Source organism: Oncorhynchus clarkii, chromosome 4 (assembly GCF_045791955.1).
Source record: "Oncorhynchus clarkii lewisi isolate Uvic-CL-2024 chromosome 4, UVic_Ocla_1.0, whole genome shotgun sequence".
NCBI lineage: Eukaryota > Metazoa > Chordata > Actinopteri > Salmoniformes > Salmonidae > Oncorhynchus > Oncorhynchus clarkii.
Window position 1 is genome coordinate 74,644,536 of NC_092150.1, and position 27,715 is coordinate 74,672,250.

The 27,715-nt window shown below is 41.6% G+C and overlaps 1 protein-coding gene across 1 annotated transcript; it reads left to right on the forward strand.

Moving 5' to 3' along the window:
• Window positions 1-240: 240 nt before the first annotated feature.
• LOC139407274 (sorting nexin 3) lies at window positions 241-26,739 on the forward strand. Its single transcript, XM_071150908.1, has 4 exons — window positions 241-814; window positions 23,569-23,664; window positions 23,817-23,941; window positions 25,720-26,739. Exons 1-4 carry the CDS (start codon window positions 653-655, stop codon window positions 25,823-25,825), a joined length of 489 nt encoding a protein of 162 aa, XP_071007009.1. The 5' UTR covers window positions 241-652; the 3' UTR covers window positions 25,826-26,739.
• Window positions 26,740-27,715: the final 976 nt, after the last annotated feature.

Sequence of the window (27,715 nt, forward strand, 5' to 3'; positions counted from 1 at the left end):
AATCGAGGTCAAATCATAATGTGATCAGGTCGGAGCTCTAGAAAGATGCCCGAGTTCTCAACATGGAATTCCGAGTTGGATGACCATTCAAAACAATTTTATCCCTGGAGCTAGTTTTTTTTCCCGAGCTCCCAGTTGTCCTGAGTACGCTGAAGTTTGAAATCGGAGATTTCCGAGTTCCCCGTTTTTTTACGCGCCAAGGACACACGGAAGCTGCCAAGTGTCAGCTGCTCCTCAGCTGATCGGAAGTGGAGCGAGCAACCCCAAACGAAAGGGTTAGTGCTATCCGGAATCCTTGGGACGTTCCTACACTAAGCCCTACTACCCTTACCACTTTAAATTATGTCAACTTCAATGGGGGTAGGAACGTGCTAGACCCTGGTATTAATGTCTATGTGTAGACACTTGCCGTGATCCCACTCTCGGAGGGTGTCTCAGGAAGAGTTAGGATATATGCAAAACATTTTTTTTAAATATACTATTCATACATGCGTATTAATACACACTTGTACATGTTTGAAATAGGAAAAATATAAGCACCCACCCATTTATTAATATAATAATTATTATTATAGGGGACGTCCCAAGGATCCAGAATAACACGGACCCAAACGGCAGGGCGATTGCGGCTAACCAAGCTAGTGGGGGAGAAATGGCTGATACCATAGCTGATACAAGGAGGCTATTCTCCAAGCCTCAGAACTTGAACGACGCGTATGGACCCCCAAGTAACTTTCTAGAGATTGATGTGAGCAACCCTGAAACGATCGGTGTCGGGAGGACCAGGTTTACCACGTATGAAATAAGACTGAAGGTGAGCATACAAGATAGCTAATAAAATAAATAGGCAAACCATTAGCTTGCTCTTTAGGGCAGTGGACCTGGTCAACTTGATAAAGGGGATTGAGTTTAGTTAGGGTTACACTAAGAAAGAGACCAGTCAGATGTAGACAATATTCGAACGGTCAAATCGGTTAACTAGCTTTTAGCCACGGAGTAGGTAGGTAGTTGTTAGTAGCTATAACAGTTAGTTAGACGGCGGATTTCGTTGTTTTTTTTTTAACTAACATACTTGGCATTTAAACAATTCAGCTGTGTATTCAAAATATTAAACTATTTCTGGCGAGGTTATCAAAGCATTGTTGATATAATATTATTTAAATGGGCCTCCAGTTTTGGTCGATAGCCTAGCCAGGTAGCTAGCTAACTGTTAGCTTCTCTGACTTCAGGAATGTGAAGTCAATGGAAAGTTACAAATATGTTGTTGACAGTGGGTCTTGTTTGGTGTCCTGTTTGCAAGAGCCTCATGGCCATGGAGCCATATAACTAACTAGCTAGTTTGTATTGTCTTTAACGAATTAATTGTTTTACAAACCGTTAACAGATCCTTGTTGTGTTCCAGCCACACCCCTGTCATAGAGTGTAAATGGTAGATAAATTAATGAGTTTGGGACTACCAGGTTCAATCTGCATTTTTTTGTCTAAATTGAGTAATTGGCATAGCTTTGTTCTGTTCAATGTTCTTTACCTATATAATAGTACTCGAAATACCCCAATTCATGTTAAGTTCAAAATAATATAATATAGAAATTGCTGACACCATTCAAACCAATAAGGGTCCTGAACTTTAAAGCCAATTGTCCTATAATCATCTTTTTGCAGATAGAACATTAGTCCCAAGCTCTCGATTTGTCACACACCAACAGAAGCAGAGAGCTCAACAAGGGTGTATTTTAACACAATAAAATGGTCTTTCATGCTAAGTCTCTACCCAAAAGCAGAGCTTGGAGACCAGCTCCCTCACTCAATAATTGTTGCCTCTCTATGCCTCTACTCAGATATTGAGCAATACAGATGAGTCCAGTGTTTTTCTCTCCCCCTCTCTTATTAGTCATAGCAATACTTTTCCAGTAAAGGGACTCTCTGTGTAAAATGCAGTTCTATGACATTTTTGGTGTACTGAAACTACTGGCCAGCTTCTCTGGAATGAAGACAGGATGTTGAGCCAGGCTCAGCATCAGCGAGCCCCACAGTCTACTTACCCATGCATTTCCTTTCTGCTCTGCCGGGGTGGAGAGGTGGGGGCGGGGGGGTTAAACAGTACAGATGCATGTCCTCACAAAGCTAGACCTCCTTGCTTCCCTCTGGTGGGGAGAGGATTGGACAGGAGGAATCGAGGAAGTACCTTTGAGATTCACCTCTGGTCTCATCCATATTTATAAACTACTATGGAGAGTGAAAGTCAGTTATCAACAACTGTTTAACCCTCAAATCAGTTGCTATTGATTGCTTGTAAGGAAAAAGTTACTCAACGTGTCATCATGACAATAAAGATTGACAGACTTAATGCATAGGTTTTAAAATTGTGTTATACCCCATCTGGAGCTTGTTCAAATGTTATATGAAAGCTAAAAGGTACCAACTCAATACCAGTTACCAACACAACACTTTTTAAGGCTGCTTAAAAGGCTCTAGTTTTCATCCTCTACTTTTGTGCTATTTGTTTCACACCACTATTTCCAACACAGTGCATAATACAAAACAAATTACCAGAATTATTGCATTTGAAGCAGTACATCAAGAGCTAAGCATGTTATCACCGTACCACTGTCAACCCTGTGATTGTCTGGGCTGTCTCTCGTTGTTTTCAGTAGCGTGGTGGTTTACCGCAGCATGGCCCTATAGTATTTATAGCTTCCCCCTACCTAGAGAAGCCCGTCTGCGGGCATTAGAGCTGAATATAAGGCTACTGTACTTGATTAGCGTGTAATAATTAGCATATGCGTGTAATCAGCATTTATTGTGCGCCTCATGGCCCTCTGTGACCCTGCTTTGCATAAGAGCCAGGGATAAGAGGAGCATCCCTCACTTCTCAACAAACGTGGTGTCAACTTTGCTTCGCTTCTCTCCTCTTTCCTTTCTTCTCCCTTTCTTTGGAAGTGTTTTACTCCTGTTTCTAAAGGCATTTAGACTATACCAAAAGGTCTGCCTGGTACCTTGGCCAGCTTGGAATGCTTTGCAGTGTTGCTTGTGTTTCGGGTTCTCTCACCGCTTAGCTATAATATTTCCCCCCCTGTATTTATGCAATGAAATGTTAGTAGATCAACCCCCCCAGTCCCTCTCATCATCCCAAATCCCCCCCCCCCCCATCCCATGGCAGTGAGAGCCCGTACGGCCGTACTGAGAGTCTTCTTAATCCCCTCATTGATAGGGGAGAAGAATGAATCAGGCTGGTTTGTGGAGAGGGGAAGGCTTCATCCCCGTCCTCGTATGGGCTCCCCCACCTACTCCCACCCCCCTGGGGAGGCCACAAAACCCCCTCGCTCTCCATCCACCATAGCCCTGCATCTCCAACGTCCCTCGCCCAGCCTAGTCCAGAGAATAGTCACCTTAGTCCACGAGGACTCTCAAATCTACTCATATGACACCTGACCTTTAACAGGTGAAATGTGTGCTTTGCTTTTGTCACCTCTTCACTGCTATGCCTCCTATAGGCTACCTTCTATACTTTGGGTGTGTTCGTAAATTAAATCTGGAGTGCCAGAGTGTGCTCTGGGCATTTGTAAATTCAGAGCATTGTCAGATTGTCCGTTCGTAAATTCAGAACGTTTCGCTCTCTGAGAGGTTCAGAATGCACACTGGACGCTCTGACCAACGAGTAGGGTTGAGCCGAGCGTTCTGACCTCACAACGGCAGTCAAGCACCCAAACTAACTGGCTAACGTTGGCTAGCTTGCTAGCTACTTCCAGACACAAATGAGAGAACACTTCATTTTACTCGCCCCTGCAGAGCTAGTTAGGCAGTTTTATGTTATCCAGAGCGTTGGTGACTGTAACTGTGCTGCTGGCAGCAAATTAATTACGCTTTTTTACCGACGGTTACTGACACCTGCCATATTGAACAGGTGTTGAGCGTTCGTAAATTCATCAGTTATTCTGCGCTCTGGCACACTCAGATGAGAGTGCTCTGAAATCAGAGTAGATGGCCTGAGTGTATTTTGGAACGCACCCTTTGAGTTCCTGTTTCTTTGGTTCCTACTAGTCCTTCTGTCCCCACTTCAGTATCTATAGTAACTGTTGCACAACTCTTTCAGACAAGTAGTATTATACCTTAATCATGCAATGGTTTGGTAGTATGTTAATTTCTGTGATATTACGGTGTTAGCTGATATGGTCCTATTAAACATTTTCATGGTCAGTGCAGAGGTCATTTTATGGTCACTCGTGTGACATTTCATGGTGAAAGGTGACATTAGGGTCCCTGTGAGAGAAAGTGTGACCAGTCAATTGTTTAGGCCTAATTGATTGAATATCAGAAACTGCGTTGTGCGTTGCAGATGGTGAGTTTCTCTGCTAAAACCAGCATCATGTCCTCAAGGTAACCTAGAATTCACTTGTGCAGACTTGTAAACCTGAAAATGTGGTCTTGTGTAAAATAATAGAATGTTGTCTTTGGTCTTTCCGTTTGTCATTTGTTATATTTAAACTGTGTCTTCTGCTAATAATATACTGTTCAAATAAGCCCCCTGATAATAGAAGGCTATTGCTAACATATTGGATAGCCTAATTGGTAGTTCACTTTCATGGGCTTTAGTTCAGGGTATTTTTTTACGTGTCTTGAATGTTGAGGAGATGCTCTCTTCACAGTCCTAATGTCTCTCAATGATTCAGTTTGATGTGAGGGTGAGAGGACTTTTCTCTCGCGCTCTCAACAGAGTAGTGTATGTTTTTGAACTCGGAAAATGGGGGGAAAGCTTTACCACCAACATTAGACCTTGCCTTTGGTAGCCTCCATCTCCCCCTTCAGAGAGCACACAGAAGAGCGTGGACTTTGGGATCTCACTTTGTTTATGGACAGACAGGAGCATATAAAAAGGCTTCTTACTACAGCTCTCTCTCTCTTCCATTCCTCCACCTCTCCACTCCCATAGCCTCCCCCACTTTCTTTCTCTCTTCCATTTGGGGGGGAAAAACATTTGGTCATTAATAAAATAGGGAGGGGTGGGGGTGGAGGGGCCTTGTCAGGCACAGTCAAGTATAATCCAAACTCTACACCATCCTCTCTGACAACTATTTTAATGGAAATGGGGAACATATTGTATCAAGGCTACCATATCCTACTTGAAATGACAGTATCAAAAGTGGGAGTTGATACTATGGCAACAAAGCAGCTTTCTGCCAGCTAGGCGAGTTGGAGAGAGTCGAGGGAAGGCTGTAGGGGCGAGAGAGGGAAAGTGCACAGGGGAAACGACAGAGAGGGGGAGACCCACGGCCCCAACGCCATTGTTCTCTCCTCGTTCCCTTTTAGAATATGATGCGATGAGATGGTATTGTGCTGCCATTTTTCATACTTTTTATTTTTGAAAGGGAGAGCTAGGGGAGGGTAAGAAGGGGGCAGGGGGGGTTAGGGATGCGGCACTCTCGAACTTGACTTAATCCATCCTGCTAAAAGCTAATGCATAGGCGGCCTTGAACCATTTTCACAGGAGAGGGGTGACCTTTCTCTTGAGGGGTTTGGGCTCTTTTCTCCCCCAAGTCTTTAATGAGCTATGGTATTGTCTCTTCCTACACATGATGTTTCACATGCATTTCTAATGCAGCGGTGGGTTACTCAAGGGTTTCTATTCCTGCGATGTGAAAGCTTTTAGTAGGCCACTGGCTCAGTGAAGTGTAGTTGGAAGTTGGGTATTTTTGTGTTGTTTATGAAATGGACCCTGTGCACTCACTTGCTTAGGCTTACGTTTCTCTCGCTCTGCCTTGCTTTGTCTGTCGCGCTTTGTCTGTCGCGCTTTCCCTCTCGCTTTCTCGCTCTCTGTCTGTATGAAGCATAACCTAATCACCATAGTCTAGGCTGTTCATGGAAAGACTACTTATACGATGTTATAGCAGTAACTCAAACTTTAATCACTTTGTTACATTATCCTTTCTGTTGTAATTCATTCTTATCTTGTCTAACTGCTCAGGTCCAGCTAGGTATTGTATTTCAAAATGCATTGTCATTGTGATTATTCAAAATGAGCATGGTAACTGCCAAAATAAAGGAAACACCAACTTAATATGGCGTTGGGCCACCACGAGTCAGAACAGCTTCAATGCACCTTGGCATAGATTCTACAAGTGTCTAATTCTATTGGAGGGATGCAGCACAGTTCTTCCATGTGAAATTCCATCATTTGGCGTTTTGTTGTTGGTGGTTCCGCTCCAGAATCTCCCACAAGTGTTCAATTGGGTTGATTTCTGGTGACTGAGACGGCCATGTGGTTTACGTTGACTTCCCATATTCTGTTTTCTCAGTTTTCAGGGGCTTCGTTAGAGTTCAGAAATCTGCATTTTCAAAACGCAGACCGTCAAAAAATCTGCATTTTATACCATTACACCTGTGTTTTACATTGAAAGTCAAGTTTTTTTTGCTTCAATAGAGTCGCCAGGTCATAGTTTTCCTTCACAGAAAATACATTAGTGCAACACATTCGGCAGAAAATAGCTTTAATTTTTTTATCAGATGACAACACAAATGCAACGCTATTTGGCTAGCATACACACAAATACATTTGTTTACAATAAAAAAGCAAGGTATTTCTGGCAAACTATGCATGGTCATCATATTTCTAATGTTTATCATATAAATGTAGTCAGGTACATTTCCTAATGTTTTGCTTGAAGTTAATCTTGCATTTAACTGGAGAAAAGTAGGCTACACTGAGAAAAATACCGGAGAAATGTAGCGCCACATCAGTCAGAGCGCCATGCCTGCTGATAAAATGCCTATTCGTGAATTCTCATCCGAGTGGAAAAGTGCAGCTGAAGCACAAAGTTTGTCTGATGCCGAGCAGAAATTTTAAATAAGAAGCATTTTAGATCTGAGCTTACAGTGCCTTGCGAAAGTATTCGGCCCCCTTGAACTTTGCAACCTTTTGCCACATTTCAGGCTTCAAACATAAAGATATAAAACTGTATTTTTTTGTGAAGAATCAACAACAAGTGGGACACAATCATGAAGTGGAACGACATTTATTGGATATTTCAAACTTTTTTAACAAATCAAAAACTGAAAAATTGGGCGTGCAAAATTATTCAGCCCCTTTACTTTCAGTGCAGCAAACTCTCTCCAGAAGTTCAGTGAGGATCTCTGAATGATCCAATGTTGACCTAAATGACTAATGATGATAAATACAATCCACCTGTGTGTAATCAAGTCTCCGTATAAATGCACCTGCACTGTGATAGTCTCAGAGGTCCGTCAAAAGCGCAGAGAGCATCATGAAGAACAAGGAACACACCAGGCAGGTCCGAGATACTGTTGTGAAGAAGTTTAAAGCCGGATTTGGATACAAAAATATTTCCCAAGCTTTAAACATCCCAAGGAGCACTGTGCAAGCGATAATATTGAAATGGAAGGAGTATCAGACCACTGCAAATCTACCAAGACCTGGCCGTCCCTCTAAACTTTCAGCTCATACAAGGAGAAGACTGATCAGAGATGCAGCCAAGAGGCCCATGATCACTCTGGATGAACTGCAGAGATCTACAGCTGAGGTGGGAGACTCTGTCCATAGGACAACAATCAGTCGTAGATTGCACAAATCTGGCCTTTATGGAAGAGTGGCAAGAAGAAAGCCATTTCTTAAAGATATCCATTAAAAGTGTCGTTTAAAGTTTGCCACAAGCCACCTGGGAGACACACCAAACATGTGGAAGAAGGTGCTCTGGTCAGATGAAACCAAAATTGAACTTTTTGGCAACAATGCAAAACGTTATGTTTGGCGTAAAAGCAACACAGCTGAACACACCATCCCCACTGTCAAACATGGTGGTGGCAGCATCATGGTTTGGGCCTGCTTTTCTTCAGCAGGGACAGGGAAGATGGTTAAAATTGATGGGAAGATGGATGGAGCCAAATACAGGACCATTCTGGAAGAAAACCTGATGGAGTCTGCAAAAGACCTGAGACTGGGACGGAGATTTGTCTTCCAACAAGACAATGATCCAAAACATAAAGCAAAATCTACAATGGAATGGTTCAAAAATAAACATATCCAGGTGTTAGAATGGCCAAGTCAAAGTCCAGACCTGAATCCAATCGAGAATCTGTGGAAAGAACTGAAAACTGCTGTTCACAAATGCTCTCCATCCAACCTCACTGAGCTCGAGCTGTTTTGCAAGGAGGAATGGGAAAAAAATTCAGTCTCTCGATGTGCAAAACTGATAGAGACATACCCCAAGCGACTTACAGCTGTAATCGCAGCAAAAGGTGGCGCTACAAAGTATTAACTTAAGGGGGCTGAATAATTTTGCACGCCCAATTTTTCAGTTTTTGATTTGTTAAAAAAGTTTGAAATATCCAATAAATGTCGTTCAACTTCATGATTGTGTCCCACTTGTTGTTGATTCTTCACAAAAAAATACAGTTTTATATCTTTATGTTTGAAGCCTGAAATGTGGCAAAAGGTCGCAAAGTTCAAGGGGGCCGAATACTTTCGCAAGGCACTGTACAAAACGCAGGAACATATTTGTTATGCATTTTTCTTTTCTCTGAAAAACAGAATTCTGCGTTAATACAACTCCTGGTTTTGTTTTTCCAGGTTTTCGCTCTGAGAAACATTTTTATTATTATTTATTTATTTTAAATAGAAAAATATCCAAATTGGGTGTTCTCAGTCCGCAACTGTGTTTAAACTAGAGGTCGACCGATTTATGATTTTTCCAACGCCAATACCGATTATTGGAGGACCAAAAAAGCCGATACCGATTAACCTCTTGAAGCTAGGGGGCACTATTTTTATGTTTGGAAAATTACGTTCCCAAAGTAAACGGCCTATTTCTCAGGACCAGATGCTAGAATATGTATATAATTGATAGATTATGATAGAAAACACTCTAAAGTTTCCAAAACTGTCAAAATATTGTCTGTGAGTATAACAGAACTGATATTGCAGGCGAAACCCTGAGGAAAATCCAATCAGGAAGTGCCTCTTATTTTGAAACCCTTCTGTTCCTATGCATGTCTATCCTCCATTTAAAAGGATATCAACCAGATTCCTTTTTCTATGGCTTCCCTACGGTATCAACAGTCTTTAGACATAGTTTCAGGCTTTTATTTTGAAAAATGAGCGTGAAAGATCACATTGCGTAAGTGGATAGGTGGGGGCTCTCAGAGTGAGTTTTTGTGCTACAGAGTAAAGCGGCCATTGTTCCTCCCGCTGTTATTGAAAAACCTACACACTCGGTTGATATATTATCGAATATATATTTTAAAATCTACCTGAGGAATGATTATAAAAAACGTTTGACATGTTTCTGTGGACATTATGGAGACTATTTGGAATTTCCGTCTGCGTTGTCGTGACCGCTCTTTCCTGTGGATTTCTGAACATAACGCGACAAACAAACGTCGGTACTTTGGGTATAAAAATTATATTTATGGAACAAAAGGAACATTTGTTGTGTAACTGGGAGTCTCGTGAGTGAAAACATCCGAAGATCATCAAAGGTAAACGGTTAATTTGATTGATTTTCATGACCACGCTTCCTGATGCTATCGATAAACTTACACAAACGCTTGGATTGCTTTCGCTGTAAAGCATCATTTCAAAATCTGAGACGACAGGTGGATTAACAAAAGGCTAAGCTGTGTTTTGCAATATTGCACTTGTGATTTCATGAATATGAATATTTTTTAGTAATATTATTTGACTGTTGCGCTATGCTATTCAGCGGTTGCTGACAAATGATCCCGCGACAGGGATGGGTAGCGTCAAGAATTTAATCGGACGATTTAAAAAAAAAAAAAAAAGGTTTTATTTGTAATAATGACAATTACAACAATACTGAATGAACACTTATTTTAACTTAATATAAAACATCAATAAAATCAATTTAGCCTCAAATAAATAATGAAACATGTTCAATTTGGTTTAAATAATGCAAAAACAAAGTGTTGGAGAAGAAAGTCATGTGTGCCATATAAAAATATGTGCCATGTAAAAAAGCTAACGTTTAAGTTCCTTGCTCAGAACATGAGAACATATGGAAGTTGGTGGTTCCTTTTAACATGAGACTTCAATATTCCCAGGTAAGAAGTTTTAGGTTGTAGTTATTATAGGAATTATAGGACTATTTCTCTTTATACCATTTGTATTTCATATACCTTTGACTATTGGATGTTCTTATAGGCACTATAGTATTGCCAGTGTAACAGTATAGCTTCTGTCCCTCTCCTCGCCCCTACCTGGGCTCGAACCAGGAACACATCGACAACAGCCACACTCGAAGCATGGTTACCCATCGCTCCACAAAAGCCGCGGGGAATAACTGCTCCAAATCGAAAAGCGAGTGACGTTTGAAACAGTATTAGCCCACACTCAGCTAACTAGCTAGCCATTTCACATTGGTTAAACCAGCCATTAGGCTGATAGGCTTGAAGTCATAAACAGTGCTGTGCTTGCGAAGAACTGCTGGCAAAACACACGAAAGTGCTGTTTGAATGAATGATTACGGGCCTGCTGCTGCTCAGTCAGACTGCTCTATCAAATCAGACTTGATTATAACATAATAACACACAGAAATACGAGCCTTTGGTCATTAATATGATCAAATCCGGAAACTATAATTTCAAAAACAAAACGTTTATTATTTCAGTGAAATATGGAACCGTTCGGTATTTTATCTGTCGGGTGGCATCCCTAAGTCTAAATATTCTTGTTACATTGCACAACCTTCAATGTATGTCATAATTACGTAAAGTTCTGGCAAATTAGTTCGCAATGAGCCAGGCAGCCCAAACTGTTGCATATACCCTGACTCTGCGTGCAATGAACGCAAGAGAAATTACACAATTTCACCTGGTTAATATTGCCTGCTAAACTGGATTAGCAGTTATAACTAGTGATTATGATTGATTGTTTTTTATAAGATAAGTTTAATGCTAGCTAGCAATTTACCTTGGCTTCTACTGCATTCCCGTAGCGTAACAGGCAGGCTACTCGTGGAGTGCAATGGTTAGAGCGTTGGACTAGTTAACTGTGCGGTTGCGAGATTGAAACCCCTGAGCTGACAAGGTGAAAATCTGTCATTCTGCCCCTGAACAAGGCTGTTAACCCACAGTTCCTAGGCAGTCATTGAAAATAAGAATGTGTTCTTAACTGACTTGCCTTGTTAAATAAAAGGTATAAAAAAAATTTAAAAACTTTTTTTTTTTTAAATCGGAAATCGGCGTCCGAAAATACATAATCGGTCGACCTCTAGTTTAAACCACATCAGGAGACCACGTTTTGAGGTAAAAATCTAAGACATTTAGAATTTTGGTTGTAGTTACCATTTAAAGAGCCAGTGAGCATGCTTATTGGCAAGTGTGTTTCTAAAAATTTGATTTCGGTCTTGTTTCCTCAACGATTCCGCATTTGGTGAATGATGTTTGTCCTCAACACTAGATGCAGAAGCCCATTTCAATTCCTCAAAATATGTAATGAATTTTGCCTTAGAATGTGTTAGTTGCATAATTTTACATCAAAGGTCTTTGGTGCAGTATTTCACAAGTAAAGAAAAATGTGCAGCGTGTTGTCAAAGTCGGAGCTGCTGGACAGGTGTGTCTCACTGGCTATGCTATTGGATTGAGAGCAATCAATCACCGCAGATGGGCTCCTGAGTGGTGCTGTGGTCTAAGGCACTACGTCTCAGTGCCAGAGGCTTCACTACAGACACCCTGGTTCGAATCCAGGCTGTATCGCAGCCTGCCGTCATTGGGAGACCCATAGGGCGGCACACAATTGGCCCAGGGTCATCTGGGTTTGACCGGTGTAGGTCGTCATTGTAAATAAGAATTTGTTCTCAACTGACTTAAAGGTTAAATACATTTAAAAAATGTTCACCTCATGTTAGTGGGTAAATGGACATTGTCAAATCAAAACCAAACCTTAATTTATGGCTGTTCCAAGCTCCGTCGTAGACGAGACTGACTTATTACCAAAATTATACACATTATACACATTTTTGATTGTTTTTTATAAGATAAGTTTAATGCTAGCTAGCAATTTACTTTTAATGCTAGCTAGCAATTATACACATTTTGACTCATCAGTTATTCATGACTCACATCGTTGCCACATAAGCAGTTTTCAACGGGATATGTTGCTTTTTAATTCAAGTGAGCACGCAACACCAGCCAAAGACATTATTTGGTTAGTGGTTTTTCTGTAGTGCTCATGTGATTTCAGAGTTTGCAAAACAATTAGCCACTGGATTGTTGCAAATTAACATGATATCCTTCTGCCAGGTAGGCATAGGCTACTTTGTAGTTAGCATTTTAATTGACAAGATTTTTGGGAAAGCCTTTCCATCAGCCAGCAGACGGTTATCATTAGCATTATCGCTAACGGCGACACAAAGTGAAGACGAGACCGGACATATGAGCGCACCACACACAAACGGGGGCGTTCCTGTGCCGTTTCAGAAAGTTGCAGGAATGCATTTTGTCCATCTTTTGTTATTAACTTGGGCACATTAATTATAAACCTTTTTAAATTGAACCTTTTATTTAACTAGGCAAGTCAGTTAACTGCCTTGTTCAGGGGCAGAACGTAGGATTTGTACCTTGTCAGCTCGGGGATTTGATCTTGCAACCTTTAGTCCAACGCTCTAACCACTAGGCTACCTTCCGCTTCAAAATGAATTTTAGAATAAGTTCAATACATTTACTTGATATCCTACTAACCTGAGTCATACACACACCACACCCCCCAGCCCCAACCTACAGCCAGGTGTGAAGAGGACAGAAACCTGATCTTTGACTTGTAGAGCTCCCACGCACTGCCTCTTTACATGGGGAGTGGTGTTCTTCGTGTTTGTATGTGTGAAATTATAAGTGTTTGTTTGAGACCGAAAAGTGTGGGCGAGCTGACTACTCACCTTTCACCTGACTTGTCCTCTCTTCCTCTCCTCTCACCGTTAACGCCAATCTCTTAATCATAGGTTGCGATGGGGTGGTGATTGAAAGCGCAGGTGACTTTCATTTTCTCTCTCTTTTGTCCTGAGCATTGAGGTCCAGGCAGGGGTGTGGACCAGCAAGCCCAAGATTGAACATTTGGAAAGTGTAGTTTGAGTGAACCAGAATTGTCCAAAAGTTAAGTGTGTGTGTGTTGTGCAGCTTGTTTGAGAGTTTTCTAACTCTATCACCTGTTTCTCCACACACAGAGTTCTGCTCGTGTGTGTTTTGTGTGGGAGCGTCGGGACTGGGCCTGATGGGATTAGCGTCTCGGCGGTGGCAGATTACCTGTAACCATGATCTGTTGTCGTGGGGATTAACTTCCCAGTGTTCCGTGAAGCGTTCCGTGCTGTGAGGTACCAGAACACTGGGGGACAGCCCACTGAGAGGGAAGGCCGTGGCTACAGCTGAGGGGCTCTTAAAGCTAGGCTAATCCCCTTCTGTGACCTGAGAGGAAGGAGGGGGTGGCTGACAACCTCACCTGGAGACAGAAGGGAAGGAAATAAGAGGAGAGAGAATGGCTGGGTAGACAAACGAGAGAGGACATACAACTACAGAAAGAAAAAGGGGGTAAGGAGAGGTGAAGGATGGGAAAGAAAGGTGTAACTAGAGAGAAACATTCCTTCAGTTCTCCGTGTAGTGTTCTATACCTTTTTCCCTCACCTTGTTCTTTGTCCTCCATTATCAACTGTCAGAAGAACCCCAACATGAGGCAAAATCTTATTTTTCAGCCACTTTTAATACTTGTTCTGATATTACCATATGACTTCATTGTAGTTTTTTGTGGTAATAAAAAAAAATAGCAATTGTTATTTGATAACTTGAATTTATTATTTTCAAATCCTTCCAAAATAATTCTCTCTTCTACCTCGTTAATGTAGAGTAGAAAAATCCATAATTTTAAAGAGGTAGAGCAAAAAGAGAGGAACAGGCAGAGAAGAGAGGACAGAAGACAAGAGGAGAGTACGGTTTGTGTTTTTCCCAGTGAAAAGACTCAAGAGGGGTCTCAAGGGCAAAACAGTGACTTATTATAGGAGAGGGAAAATATGAAGAGGAGGGGACGGGGGGAGTGAGAGCGAGGGAGACCATGAGAACGAAAAGGCCACTTCTGCTCTTCTTTCTTAATTAGTCCCCCATAGTCCATATAGCCCCCATCCCACCCATTTATTCATCTATTTACTCAGCGTGCCAGCTACCTATCCATCTCTTTATCACACTCTGACACACTCCTTCGTTCTCCTGCTCATCGATCAGTCTGCCACTTCTCACACACATCGCCCTGCATTCATCCATCCAACAGCTCAATGGTTTCTGCTCTTGTGGCAGTCCATGAATTCTGACCTTCTGCGATTGCTGTCTGTCTATGGGGAAATGTTCTTTTTCTCTCCAGGTTGTGTATTGTGGCTGGGATGGCCGCAGGATGCTGCTGTCATGACAGGTGAAGAGCTTTGGCATTGTGTTCTAATGTGCTGCTGTACGCTTCAGTGGTGTATGTCAATGCCGAAACATTTCATGAAATGTAATCTCCAGTGCTCATTAACTAGCACTACGCACTCTCTCTCTGTCTTTCTCTCAGCTCATCCAAAGTGCATCAGACCTTGGTGAGCCCTGTAAGAGCAAACTTTTATTCTTCAGTCCTCAATACAGGATTTCAATTTCCAATTGAATTTTCTATTTGTATGGCTCTTTTAACAAAGTCATTTGCCACAGAGTACCTAACACAAGGCTAGGCCCAAACGGCACAATGGCAAGCCTGTGTCATTCACGCTGCATCTACTCTTCATAGCCAGTGTGTGGTGCGTGTCTCTGGGACAAAATGGCTGCTGTGTAGCACTTGGTTTACTACACATTAGTGGTGGAAGGGTTGATGGTACCATAGTGTGTTGTGAGACCTATTGAAAATTAGATTTTGTAAACCCCAGTCTAGTATCAATATCATCACCGGGTTTTCCCCAAAGAATGTAAGAAGGTGCTGTGTCAGACGCCTTGACTTTTTCCACATTTTGTTATGTTACAGCCTTATTCTAAAATGGATTAAATAAACAAATAAAAATCCTCAGCAATCTACACGCACTACTCCATAATGACAAAGCAAAAACAGGTTTTTAGAAATTGTTGCAAATTTCTAAATAATAAAAAACATACATTATTTACATAGGCATTCAGAATCTTTGCTATGAGACTCGAAATTGAGCTTGGGTGCATCCTGTTTCCAATGATCATCCTTGAGATGTTTCTACTACTTGATTGGAGTACACCTGTGGTAAATTCAGTTGATTGAACATGATTTGGAAAGGCACACAGCTGTCTATATGAGGTCCCACAGTTGACAGTTCATGTCAGAGCAAAAACCAAGCCATGAGGTCGAAGGAATTGTCCGTAGTGCACCCGAGACAGGATTGTGTCGAGACACAGATCTGGAAAAGAGTACCAGAATATCTGCAGCATTGAAGGTCCCCAAGAACACATTGGTCTCAATCATTCTTCAATGGAAGAAGTTGGGAGCCACCAAGACTCTTCCTAGAGCTGGCCACCCAGCCAAACTGAGCAGTATTGTGTGTAGGTTTAGAATAAGGCTGTAATGTAACAAAATGTGGAAAAGGGGAAGGGGTCTGAATACTCTGAATGCACAACTGTATATACAGTTGAAGTCGGAGGTTTGCATACACTTAGGTTGGAGTCATTAAAAGTTGTTTTTCAACCACTCCACAATTTTTTTGTTAAACTATAATTTTGGCAAGTCTGCTTTGTGCAAGACACAAGTAATTTTTCCAACAATTGTTTACAGACAGATTATTTCACTTATAACTTGTATCACAATTCCAGTGGGTCAGAAGTTTACATACAGTAAGTTGACTGTGCCTTTAAACAGCTTGGAAAATTCCAGAAAAATGTCATGGCTTTAGAAGCTTCTGATAGGCTAATTGACATAATTTGAGTCAATTGGTGGTGTCCCTGTGGCTGTATTTCAAGGCCTACCTTCAAACTCAGTACTTCTTTGCTTGACATCATGAGAAAATCAAAAGAAATCAGCCAAGGCCTCAGAAAAAATTGTAGACTTCCACAAGTCTGGGAATTGCTCCCAATGATGAACCAAACGCATGAAGGTACCACGTTCATCTGTACAATTAATAGTACACAAGTATAAGCACCATGGGACCACGCAGACGCTCAGGATGGAGACGTGTTCTGTCTCCTAGAGATAAATGTACTTTGGTGCAAAAAGTGCAAATCAATCCCAGAACAACAGCAAAGGACCATGTGAAGATGCTGGAGGAAACGGGTACAAAAGTGTCTATATCCACAGTAAAACGAGTCATATGTCGACATAACCTGAAAGGCCACTCAGCAAGGAAGAAGCCACTGCTCAAAAACCACCATAAAAAAGCCAGACTACGGTTTGCAACTGCACATGGGGACAAATATCGTACTTTTTGGAGAATTGTCCTTTGGTTTGATGAAACAAAAATAGAACTGTTTGGCCGTCGTTATGTTTGGAAGAAAAGGGGGAGGCTTGCAAGCTGAAGAACACCATCCCAACTGAAGCACGGGGGTGGCAGCATCATGTTGTGGGGTGCTTTGCTGCAGAAGGGACTGGTGAACTTCACAAAATAGATGGCATCATAAGGTAGGAAAAATATGTGGATATATTGAAGCAACATCTCAAGACATCAGTCAGGAAGTTAAAGCTTGGTCTTTAAAGGGTCTTCCAAATGGACAGTGACCCCAAGCGTACTTCCAAAGTTGTGGCAAAATGGCTTAAGGACAACAGTCAAGGTATTGGCGTGACCATCACAAAGCCCTGACCTCAATCCCATAGAAAATTTGTGGGCAGAACTGAAAAGGTGTGTGCGAGCAAGGAGGCCTACAAGTTGGACACAAGTCATTCAAGGGTTTTTCTTTATTTTTACTATTGTCTACATTGTAGAGTAATAGTGAAGACATCAAAACTATGAAATAACACCGTATGGAATCATGTAGTAACCAAAAAGTGTTTAACAAATGCATTTATTTATATTCTTCAACGTAGCCACCCTTTGCCTGGACAGTTTTGCACACCCTTGATGTTCTCTCAACCAGCTTCACCTGGAATGCTTTTCCAATGGTCTTGAAGGAGTTCACACATATGCTGAGCATTTGTTGGCTGCTTTTCCTTCACTCTGCGGTCCAACTCATCCCAAACCATCACAATTGGGTTGAGGTCGGGTGATTGTGGAGGCCAGGTCATCTGATGCAGCATTCCATCACTCTTCTTCTTGGTCAAATAGCCTTTACACAGCCTGGAGGTGTGTTGGGTCATTGTCCTGTTGAAAAACAAATGATAATCCCACTAAGCGCAAACCAGATGGGATGGTGTATCGCTGCAGAATGCTGTGGTAGCCATTCTGGTTAAGTGTGTCTTGAATTCTAAATAAATCACAGACGGTGTCACCATTTAAAGCACCATCACACCACCACCTCCATGCTTCATGGTGGGAACCACACATGCAGAAATCATCTGTTCACCAACTCTCATAAAGACATGGCGGTTGGAACCAAAAGTAAAAAATTGACAGATTTCCATGGTCGAATGTCCATTGCTCATGTTTCTTGGTCTATGCAAGTCTCTTCCTATTATTGGCGTCCTTTAGTAGTGGTTTCTTTGCAGCAATTCGACCATGAAGGCCTGATAAACGCAGTCTCCTCTGAACAGTTGATGCATTTCTTTGGGCTGCCATTTCTGAGGCTTGTAACTCTAATGAACATATCCTGTTCAGCAGAGGTAACTCTGGGTCTTCCTTTCCTGTGGTGGTCCTCATGAGAGCCAGTTTCATCATAGCTCTTGATGGTTTTTGCGACTGCACTTGAGGGAACTTTCAAAGTTCTTGAAGTTTTCCGTATTGACTGACCTTCATATCTTAAGACACAAAAAGCAATCAAAAAATCGTTTACCTTTTGATCTTCGGATGTGTTCACTCACGAGACTCCCAGCTACACAACAAATGTTCCTTTTGTTCCATGAAGATTATTTTTATACCCAAAATACCAACGTTTGTTTGTCGCGTTATGTTCAGAAATCCACAGGAAAGAGAGGTCACGACAACGCAAACGTATATTCCAAATAATATCCATAATGTCCACAGAAACATGTCAAATTTTTTTTTTAGAATCAATCCTCAAGTTGTTTTTAAAATATACAGTGGGGCAAAAAAAGTATTTAGTCAGCCACCAATTGTGCAAGTTCTCCCACTTAAAAAGATGAGTGAGGCCTGTAATTTTCATCATAGGTACACTTCAACTATGACAGACAAAATGAGGAAAAAAATCCAGAAAATCACATTGTAGGATTTTTAATGAATTTATTTGCAAATTATGGTGTAAAATAAGTATTTGGTCACCTACAAACAAGCAAGATTTCTGGCTCTCACACTGTAACTTCTTCTTTAAGAGGCTCCTCTGTCCTCCACTTGTTACCTGTATTAATGACACCTGTTTGAACTTGTTATCAGTATGAAAGACACCTGTCCACAACCTCAAACAGTCACACTACAAACTCCATTATGGCCAAGACCAAAGAGCTGTCAAAGGATACCAGAAACAAAATTGTAGACCTGCACCAGGCTGGGAAGACTGAATCTGCAATAGGTAAGCAGCTTGGTTTGAAGAAATCAACTGTGGGAGCAATTATTAGGAAATGGAAGACATACAAGACCACTGATAATCTCCCTCGATCTGGGGCTCCACGCAAGATCTCACCCCGTGGGGTCAAAATGGTCACAAGAACGGTGAGCAAAAATCCCAGAACCACACGGGGGGACCTAGTGAATGACCTGCAGAGAGCTGGGACTAAAGTAACAAAGCCTACCATCAGTAACACACTACGCCGCCAGGGACTCAAATCCTGCAGTGCCAGACGTGTCCCCCTGCTTAAGCCAGTACATGTCCAGGCCCGTCTGAAGTTTGCTAGAGAGCATTTGGATGATCCAGAAGAAGATTGGGAGAATGTCATATGGTCAGATTAAATCAAAATATAACTTTTTGGTAAAAACTCAATATGTCGTGTTTGGAGGACAAAGAGTTGCATCCAAAGAACAGCATACCTACTGTGAAGCATGGGGGTGGAAACATCATGCTTTTGGGCTGTTTTTCTGCAAAGGGACCAGGACGACTGATCCGTGTAAAGGAAAGAATGAATGGGGCCATGTATCGTGAGATTTTGAGTGAAAACCTCCTTCCATCAGCAAGGACATTGAAGATGAAACGTGGCTGGGTCTTTCAGCATGACAATGATCCCAAACACACCGCCCGGGCAACGAAGGAGTGGCTTCGTAAGAAGCATTTCAAGGTCCTGGAGTGGCCTAGCCAGTCTCCAGATCTCAACCCCATAGAAAATCTTTGGAGGGAGTTGAAAGTCCGTGTTGCCCAGCAACAGCCCCAAAACATCACTGCTCTAGAGGAGATCTGCATGGTAGAATGGGCCAAAATACCAGCAACAGTGTGTGAAAACCTTGTGAAGACTTACAGAAAACGTTTGACCTCTGTCATTGCCAACAAAGGGTATATAACAAATTATTAAGAAACATTTGTTATTGACCAAATACTTATTTTCCACCCTAATTTGCAAATAAATTCATAAAAAATCCTACAATGTGATTTTCTAGATTGTTTTCCTCATTTTGTCTGTCATAGTTGAAGTATACCTATGATGAAAATTACAGGCCTCTCATCTTTTTAAGTGGGAGAACTTGCACAATTGGTGGCTGACTAAATACTTTTTTGCCCCACTGTATATTCGTTAATATATCAACCGAGTGTGTAGCTTTTTCAATAACAGCGGGAGAAACGATGGCCGCTTTACTCAGTTGCGCAAAAACTCGCTCTGAGAGCCCCCACCTATCCACTTATGCAATGTGATCCTTCACACTCATTTTTCAAAATAAAAGCCTGAAACTATGTCTAAAGACTGTTTACACCTTAGGGAATCCATAGAAAAGGGAGTCTGGTTGATATCCCTTTAAATGGAGGATAGGCTTGCATAGGAACAGAGAGGTTTCAAAATAAGAGTCACTTCCTGATTGGATTTTCCTCAGGCTTTCGCCTGCAATATCAGTTCTGTTATACTCACAGACATATTTTTACAGCTTTCAAAACTTTTGTGTTTTCTATCCTAATCTGACAATTAAATGCATATTCTCGTTTCTGGGGCTGAGAAATAGGCCGTTTCAAATGGGCATGTTTTTTTTTTTTTTGCCAAAAACGAAAATACTGCCCCCTACACGCAAAAGGTTAAAGTAACGATGGGCTGTCATTTCTCTTTGCTTGCCATAATAGGGACTTGACAACACAACTGATTTGCTCAAACGCATTAAGAAGGAAATAAATTCCACAAGGCACACCTATTAATTGAAATGCATTCCACCTCATGAAGCTGGTTGAGAGAATGCCAAGTGTGCCAAGCTGTCAAGGCAAAGGGCTACTTTGAAGAATCTCATATAAAATATATTTTGATTTTAACACTTTTTTGGTTACTACATGATTCCATGTGTTATTTCATTAGTTTTGATGTCTTCACTCTTCTACAGTGTATGGAGAATAGTAAAAATACAAATCTTGAATGAGTAGGTGTCAACTTTTGACTTTTTTTTTTAAAGCGGACATTGACTATCCCTTTGAGCAAGGTGAAGTTTTAATTACACTACATCCCTACAACGATACAGGTGTCCTTCCTATCTCAGTTGCCGGAGAGGAAGGAAACCGCTCAGGGATTTCACCATGAATCCAAAATTCAAAATTAAAGTGGAAAACCACACTACAGGCTGATCCAACTTTGATGTAATGTCCTTAAAACAAGTCAAAATGAGGCTCAGTAGTGTGTGTGGCCTCCACGTGCCTGTATGACCTTCCTACAACGCCTGGGCATGCTCCTGATGAGGTGGCGGATGGTCTCCTAAGGGATCTCCTCCCAGACCTGGACTAAAGCATCCGCCAACTCCTGGTCTGTGGTCTGTGGTGCAACGTGGCGTTGGTGGATGGGGCGAGACATGATGTCCCAGATGTGCTCAGTTGGATTCAGGTCTGGGGAATGGGCGGGCCAGTCCATAGCATCAATGCCTTCCTCTTGCAGGAACTGCTGACACACTCCGGCCACATGAGGTCTAGCATTGTCTTGCATTAGGAGGAACCCAGGGCCAACCGCACCAGCATATGGTCTCACAAGGGGTCTGAGGATCTCATCTCGGTACCTAATGGCAGTCAGGCTACCTCTGGCGAGCACATGGAGGGCTGTGTGGCCCCCCAAAGAAATGCGACCCCACACCATGACTGACCCACCGCCAAACCGGAGGATGTTGCAGGCAGCAGAACGTTCTCCACGGCATCTCCAGACTGTCACGTCTGTCACATATGCTCAGTGTGTAACTGCTTTCATCTGTGAAGAGCACAGGGCGCCAGTGGCGAATTTGCTAATCTTGGTGTTCTCTGGCAAATGCCAAACGTCCTGCACGGTGTTGGGCTGTAAGCACAACCCCCACCTGTGGATGTCGGGCCCTCATACCACCCTCATGGAGTCTGTTTCTGACCGTTTGAGCAGACACATGCACATTTGTGGCCTGCTGGAGGTCATTTTGCAGGGCTCTGGCAGTGCTCCTCCTGCTCCTCCTTGCACAAAGGCGGAGGTAGCGGTCCTGCTGCTGGGTTGTTGCCCTTTTACGGCCTCCTCCACGTCTCCTGATGTACTGGCCTGTCTCCTGGGAGCGCCTCTATGCTCTGGACACTACGCTGACAGACACAGCAAACCTTCTTGCCACACTCGCATTGATGTGCCATCCTAGATGAGCTGCACTACCTGAGCCACTTGTGTGGGTTGTAGACTCCGTCTCATGCTACCACTAGAGTGAAAGCACTGCCAGCATTCAAAAGTGACCAAAACATCAGCCAGGAAGCATAGGAACTGAAAAGTGGTCTGTGGTCACCACCTGCAGAACCACTCCTTTATTGGGGGTCTCTTGCTAATTGCCTATAATTTCCACCTGTTGTCTATTCCATTTGCACAACAGCATGTGAAATGTATTGTCAATCAGTGTTGCTTCCTAAGTGGACAGTTTGATTTCACAGAAGTGTGATTGACTTGGAGTTACATTGTGTTGTTTAAGTGTTCCCTTTATTTTTTTGAGCAGTATATGTGTATATATATATATACACACACACACACACACACACACACACACACACACACACACACACACACACACACACACTTTAGTTGTTTACCAAGACTACATTGAATGTTCCTGAGTGGCCTAGCTCCAGTTTTGAATTAAATCGGCTTGAAAATCTGTCAAGACTTAAAAATGACTGTTTAGCAATGATCAACAAACAACTTCACAGAGCTTGAAGAGTTTAAAAAAAAGAATGTGTAAATATTGTACTATACACGTGTACAAAGCTCTTAGGCTTACCCAGAAAGACTCACAGCTGTGATCATTGCCAAAGGTGATTCTAACATGTATTGACACAGAGGTGTGAAGACTTATGTAAATTACATTTCTGTGCTTCATTTTCTATCGATTTTGCAAAAATGTATACAAATGTTTTCACTTTTTAATGATGGTGAGTTGTTTTTTTGTTGTTTTTTTTTATCTATATTGAATTCAGTCTAAGGGGTATGAATACTTTCTGAAGGCACAGTAAGGCAAAAAAAAAATCTTAAGATCGCAGGAAATGACAGTTACGGGTGTTAAATAAATGCAAAAATCTCCATGCCTCCCCAGCACTACCATATTAAAAATCCTGGGGAGAACCCTACATCATTTAGCACGGACTTATACTTCACGCGATCTACAATGCTTTAGTTCAAATTCTCCTGGGGTGAATTCGTTACGGAAACCGTTTAAGAACCAAACGGAACAGGGACGGACCTACCTGAATTTGTCCAATAAAAACTCATGTTTTACATTTGCAATAAACAGTTTCTGTTGTATATTGTTTTGCAACAGCATCGGTGTAATGAATACTCCCCTGGAGTTGTCCCTAGTGTTATTCAAACTCTTTAACTCTCTGACCTTAGTCTGTTTACCCTACAGTGCTCTGGTTCCCCTTAACCCTGCGTGCAAACAGACTCCATCACATTGTGTTACAGTAATTCTTATGCAATCACATTTTTACGTTTTAGTCATTTAGCAGACACTCTTATCCAGAGCGACTTACAGGAGCAATTAGGGGTTAAGTGACTTGCTCAAGGGCACATTGACAGATTATTATTTTCTTCTTCTTCACCTAATCATCTCAGGCATTCGAATCAACAACATTTTGGTTGCTGGTCCAATGTTCTTAACTGCTAGGCTACCTGCCGCCCCCAATCAGAATCACCCAAATCTTCAGTTTATCTTCTGTTTCTGAGACTGCATGGCAAAGCAACAAACAAGTTTGAAAAATCCAATGCATGAGAAACACAGCACATACTGCAGCCTTGTCCGGCAGTTGAGTCGCAATGGTGCGGATTGCCTCCCATTTAAAATGAAAGGACTTCTGCCGGAACGCATACAGTTTAACGCAGTTGGTTTGCACGGGGCTTATGTATTTAATTTTTTTTATCCCCGTTTTCTCCTTTAGACCAACCTGCCCATCTTCAAGCTGAAGGAGTCTCGTGTGCGGAGAAGGTACAGCGACTTTGAGTGGCTCAGAGGGGAGCTGGAGAGAGATAGCAAGGTGAGCCATCTATGGGGGGTTTAATGCAGTCTCGGTACACTTTAAACAGGAAAAGGGAAATCCAAACAGAGAAACACAACAGTAAAACCGCTAAAAGTTTTTCACTTGGTTTATGCCACTAATGTGTGTGTGTGTGTGTGTGTTGCTCTCAGGTGGTGGTCCCCCCTCTCCCCGGGAAGGCTCTGTTCAGACAGCTTCCGTTCCGAGGGGACGATGGGATATTTGACGATTCCTTCATCGAGGAGCGGAGAGCTGGGCTGGAGCAGTTCCTCAACAAGTGAGTTTACACAGTCATCCCTAGATCCTCTGCTTCCTTGAATCAGGGTGTTGTTTTGTGATATTACTACTTTTTGATTGATGTCAGGCGTGTGAGAGCGTGCATGTAGGCATGTGTGTTTGTTAAACATATCAATGTAGACACTTTCAGCTCAATCTTAACCTTAGGAGTCTATGAAACACTTAACATAAATCAGTTGATCAATTAGATTCCCTCTCTCGGTGTTGTTAACAGACTGAACACACACAGCCAGATATGTTGTCTCCCCCCTCCTTAATTCTCCTTCATAATTACCTGGTAAACGAACAAGAAGTGTGTCCCTTAGTACTTCCTACCTTCCTACATTTGTTTTATTTTAGATGTGTAATTTATGATAATTGAGTCTCAAATTACAGCAAGTGGTTTCCTGAGGCATGGTGTGTGCACCCCTGCTTATTTTTTACCCCAAGGTGTTCTCACCCCCATGTAGAGAACAATAAAAGTTAGAGTGGGACTGTAATTATTTGCTTTGATTGCAGACTTGGCTATTATCTTTGTTTCATGTGCAAATGTGGCGAATGCTACCTGTTAGAATATTAAGTATGTAAAACCATACATTGGTTTTTCAAGGGAGCTGAGAATATGTTGGTAATTAAGATTTTTTTTATTTGTATTTTTCTTTCAATTAAATGCTACTGTTGATCATAGCATTGTTTAGACTTAATAGCTGCACAGTGGAATGGAGCTGGTTCGCTCTGCTGTTTTATAATCTGTGATTGAGTGCATTGTGAGAGGAAAACCCTTTTCCTGGAGGTAAACACCATTATCATTTGTAAACAACCCAGCAGAGGAGGAGAGAGCAGCACAGTGAAGTTTGGAGGGAAGTTAGTCGGCCATGTTGTTCAAAAACGAAAGGTGAGATTTGTCATCAGACTTGGGATGGAGGAGTGGGGACAGGGTCGGGTGTGATTTAAAGGCCAGGTGAGATACAGTTTAATTGAACCCTGCCAATCGATTTTTTTAATTTTTTTTTTTAGTCGGGGAGTGTTGGGAGGGGTGGGGCTCATTTAATGGCAAATGGAAGCCTCCTCAAATCCTCTGTAATTTTTCTGTTTGACCAGTACGTGAACTCTTGGTCATGCTTGGCCCTCAAATATTTCTCATTTTAGACTGTAGCTGAGAGTACGTAGGATGATGAGTACTTCAGTTATGGAAAATGGGTCTATCTTTCTTTCAATGTTTTCTTTCTTTCCCCTTATTTTATTTTCTCTCCCTTTTACTTTGCTTCTATCCCTTACCCTCTACCTGACCTCAATGGTAATTCTTGCTCTTAATCAAATTCTCTGGCTCCAGATGTAACATGGAGACTTCATCAATTGCCAATTTAAAATAGCAGTTAGTAAAGGTGCTCCCTATTCCCTCTCAATGACCATCAGACATAGGTCAGTGGTCTTCCAAAATGCACCTGACCTGACCGTTTGGACATTGAAAGAAATTGAAAACAAACCTGCTGAAAATGTGGGCACATTTTGTTACCCTCCTGAAAACTTTTCAGTTTTATAAATGAGGTGAAAAGGAGACTGGAGTAGTACTTGACTGTCCAATTATGGTTAATGTCTCTGGCGGTGCGCTCTCATGGAAGCATTATTTATGTTCCTTATGAGAACGGAGAGGAATAAGGAAGGAAGTCATTATGGTCAAGGATTGTATTGACAATTTTTCGAGAAATAAAATGTATGAACAGAATGTGTTGTTTGTTAGCATGTATTCATAACCTGTCTCTCCCTGTCTTGTTTCAGAGTGGCTGGTCACCCTTTGGCTCAGAACGAGCGCTGCCTGCACATGTTTCTACAGGACGAGTCTGTGGACAAGACCTATACCCCCTCCAAAATACGACAAGCCTAAGAGCAGGACCACCGCCCGGCCCACAACCCAAAGCTCTCTCTACTGCTAACGGTCCTACTCTGCTCTGACCAAAAACACTTCTATGATCTTCACTCTTTCATTTGTAATCACTTTCTTTCTGTCTTTTTATTTCCGTTTGATTAGTGATCTCATGTAATGCTCGTTTTCAACTCTCGATTAGATGAAACTAAGAAATGGTCCCGATGTAATTGTGGTTGAAAATAATTTATATATATTTTTTTTTGTCTCAAAATACCACTAACTTTGGTATTTTACATGTATCTGTATTTATCAGTTAGGTATGTCTTGGATATTTTAAAGAAATATTAAAAAAAAGACCTTTCCATGTATGCAAACCTCATGTTTAAACCCCATACATTAAGTACTGTTTCCACTCAATGTCCAATTGGAATGATTGTCCTCACCGCCATAACTTTGATTTCACACACTTTGTGGATGGTCCCCTGACTCTGAAACAGTCCCTGAAAAAAACAATCCCTGAAAAAACGAGCTCAGACTGGGGGAAATATAATGACGTCAGTGATATTCTGGTCGGAGCTCTAGGATAGTGCCAGAGATTCCGACCGGTATTTCTGTGTTGGATGACTATTAAAAAAAAAAAAAAATCTATAAAATAAAAAAATCCCATTTGGCACTTGCATTCCCAGTTGTCATGAATGCACTTAAATCGGAGCTTTCCGAGTTGTCTTGTACGCACCGTCAGTGTGTACTACCGGCCAGCACTTCCCCTGTTAGTTAGCCTGTAAATTATTTTCTAATGAGAAATGCACCACAGAGGGGAACCCCACAGAGTTTTTCTACCGACTGACCGTGCATGTGTGTTTATGACGTTTGTATACTGCTGTGCCATTTTGTTTATTTTGAACGTTTTTCAATAAAACAGGTCAAACGCACTCATACGCATGAGGTGGTGGTTTTCCTGAATAAAGATTTCAGTGAATTCACACACATTTTGGTCCATGCTGCTTCTGATATACAGTTGCCCTGCCATGGCAACCTGCTGCACACCGAACTCTCTATGAACCCTGTTTTTCTCCACTTTAATTGGATTGAACGACATTGATCGCTACTAATGATGTTGTCAATGGTACTTTTAAAAAAATCATTATGAAAGCCAATATAACGATAAAGCCCTTGATTCATTGTACAGCACTTGAAACCCCTGAGCCAATGTCTTATTATTACAGCTTCTCCCAAGGTCTCATCTGGGGCATTGTATTTGCCATGACTCAATATGCCCTCTACTGCAGTCTAACTTTAAAACTCATGGCATTTGTTCTCATTGGGGTTTCAGGGAATTGTACCCTTCTTTCTGGTTCACATTCACGTGGTTTGGATTCCAAAACTCCCTTATACCTGAAGAAGCTGGATAGCATATTTAGTGAAAATAAAATGCATTTAGCAATCAGTGTGGCATAGGGATAACTCAATGAATATTTGGGACACCTATAATTCAATATCATTTATTCTTCTAATATATTTCAGGACAACTCTCACAAAAGTATTACTCCCACTTTGTACAACAGAGAAAAAATATTTACAACCAACAGCAAAATTAAAAAATCCAAGTGCTGAATATTTTTTTCCAGTGTTAGTGTCTAACTTCACAAAGTAATCATTTTTTATTCTTCCCCACACACTGGCACACCAACACAAACAGGTGACATTTCACTCAGCCTTGAACATAGAACCCTGCTCATTACAATTACTTGTTTTATTTCTAAATTTGAGAGCTTAAAACAGCTTTTGTCAAGTCCTCAGGGCCAGTTATATACACACAGTACCAGTCAAGTTTCAATACCATATCCAAGAGTTTCTTTATATTCACTATTTTCTACATCGTATAATAATAGTGAAGACATGGAATCA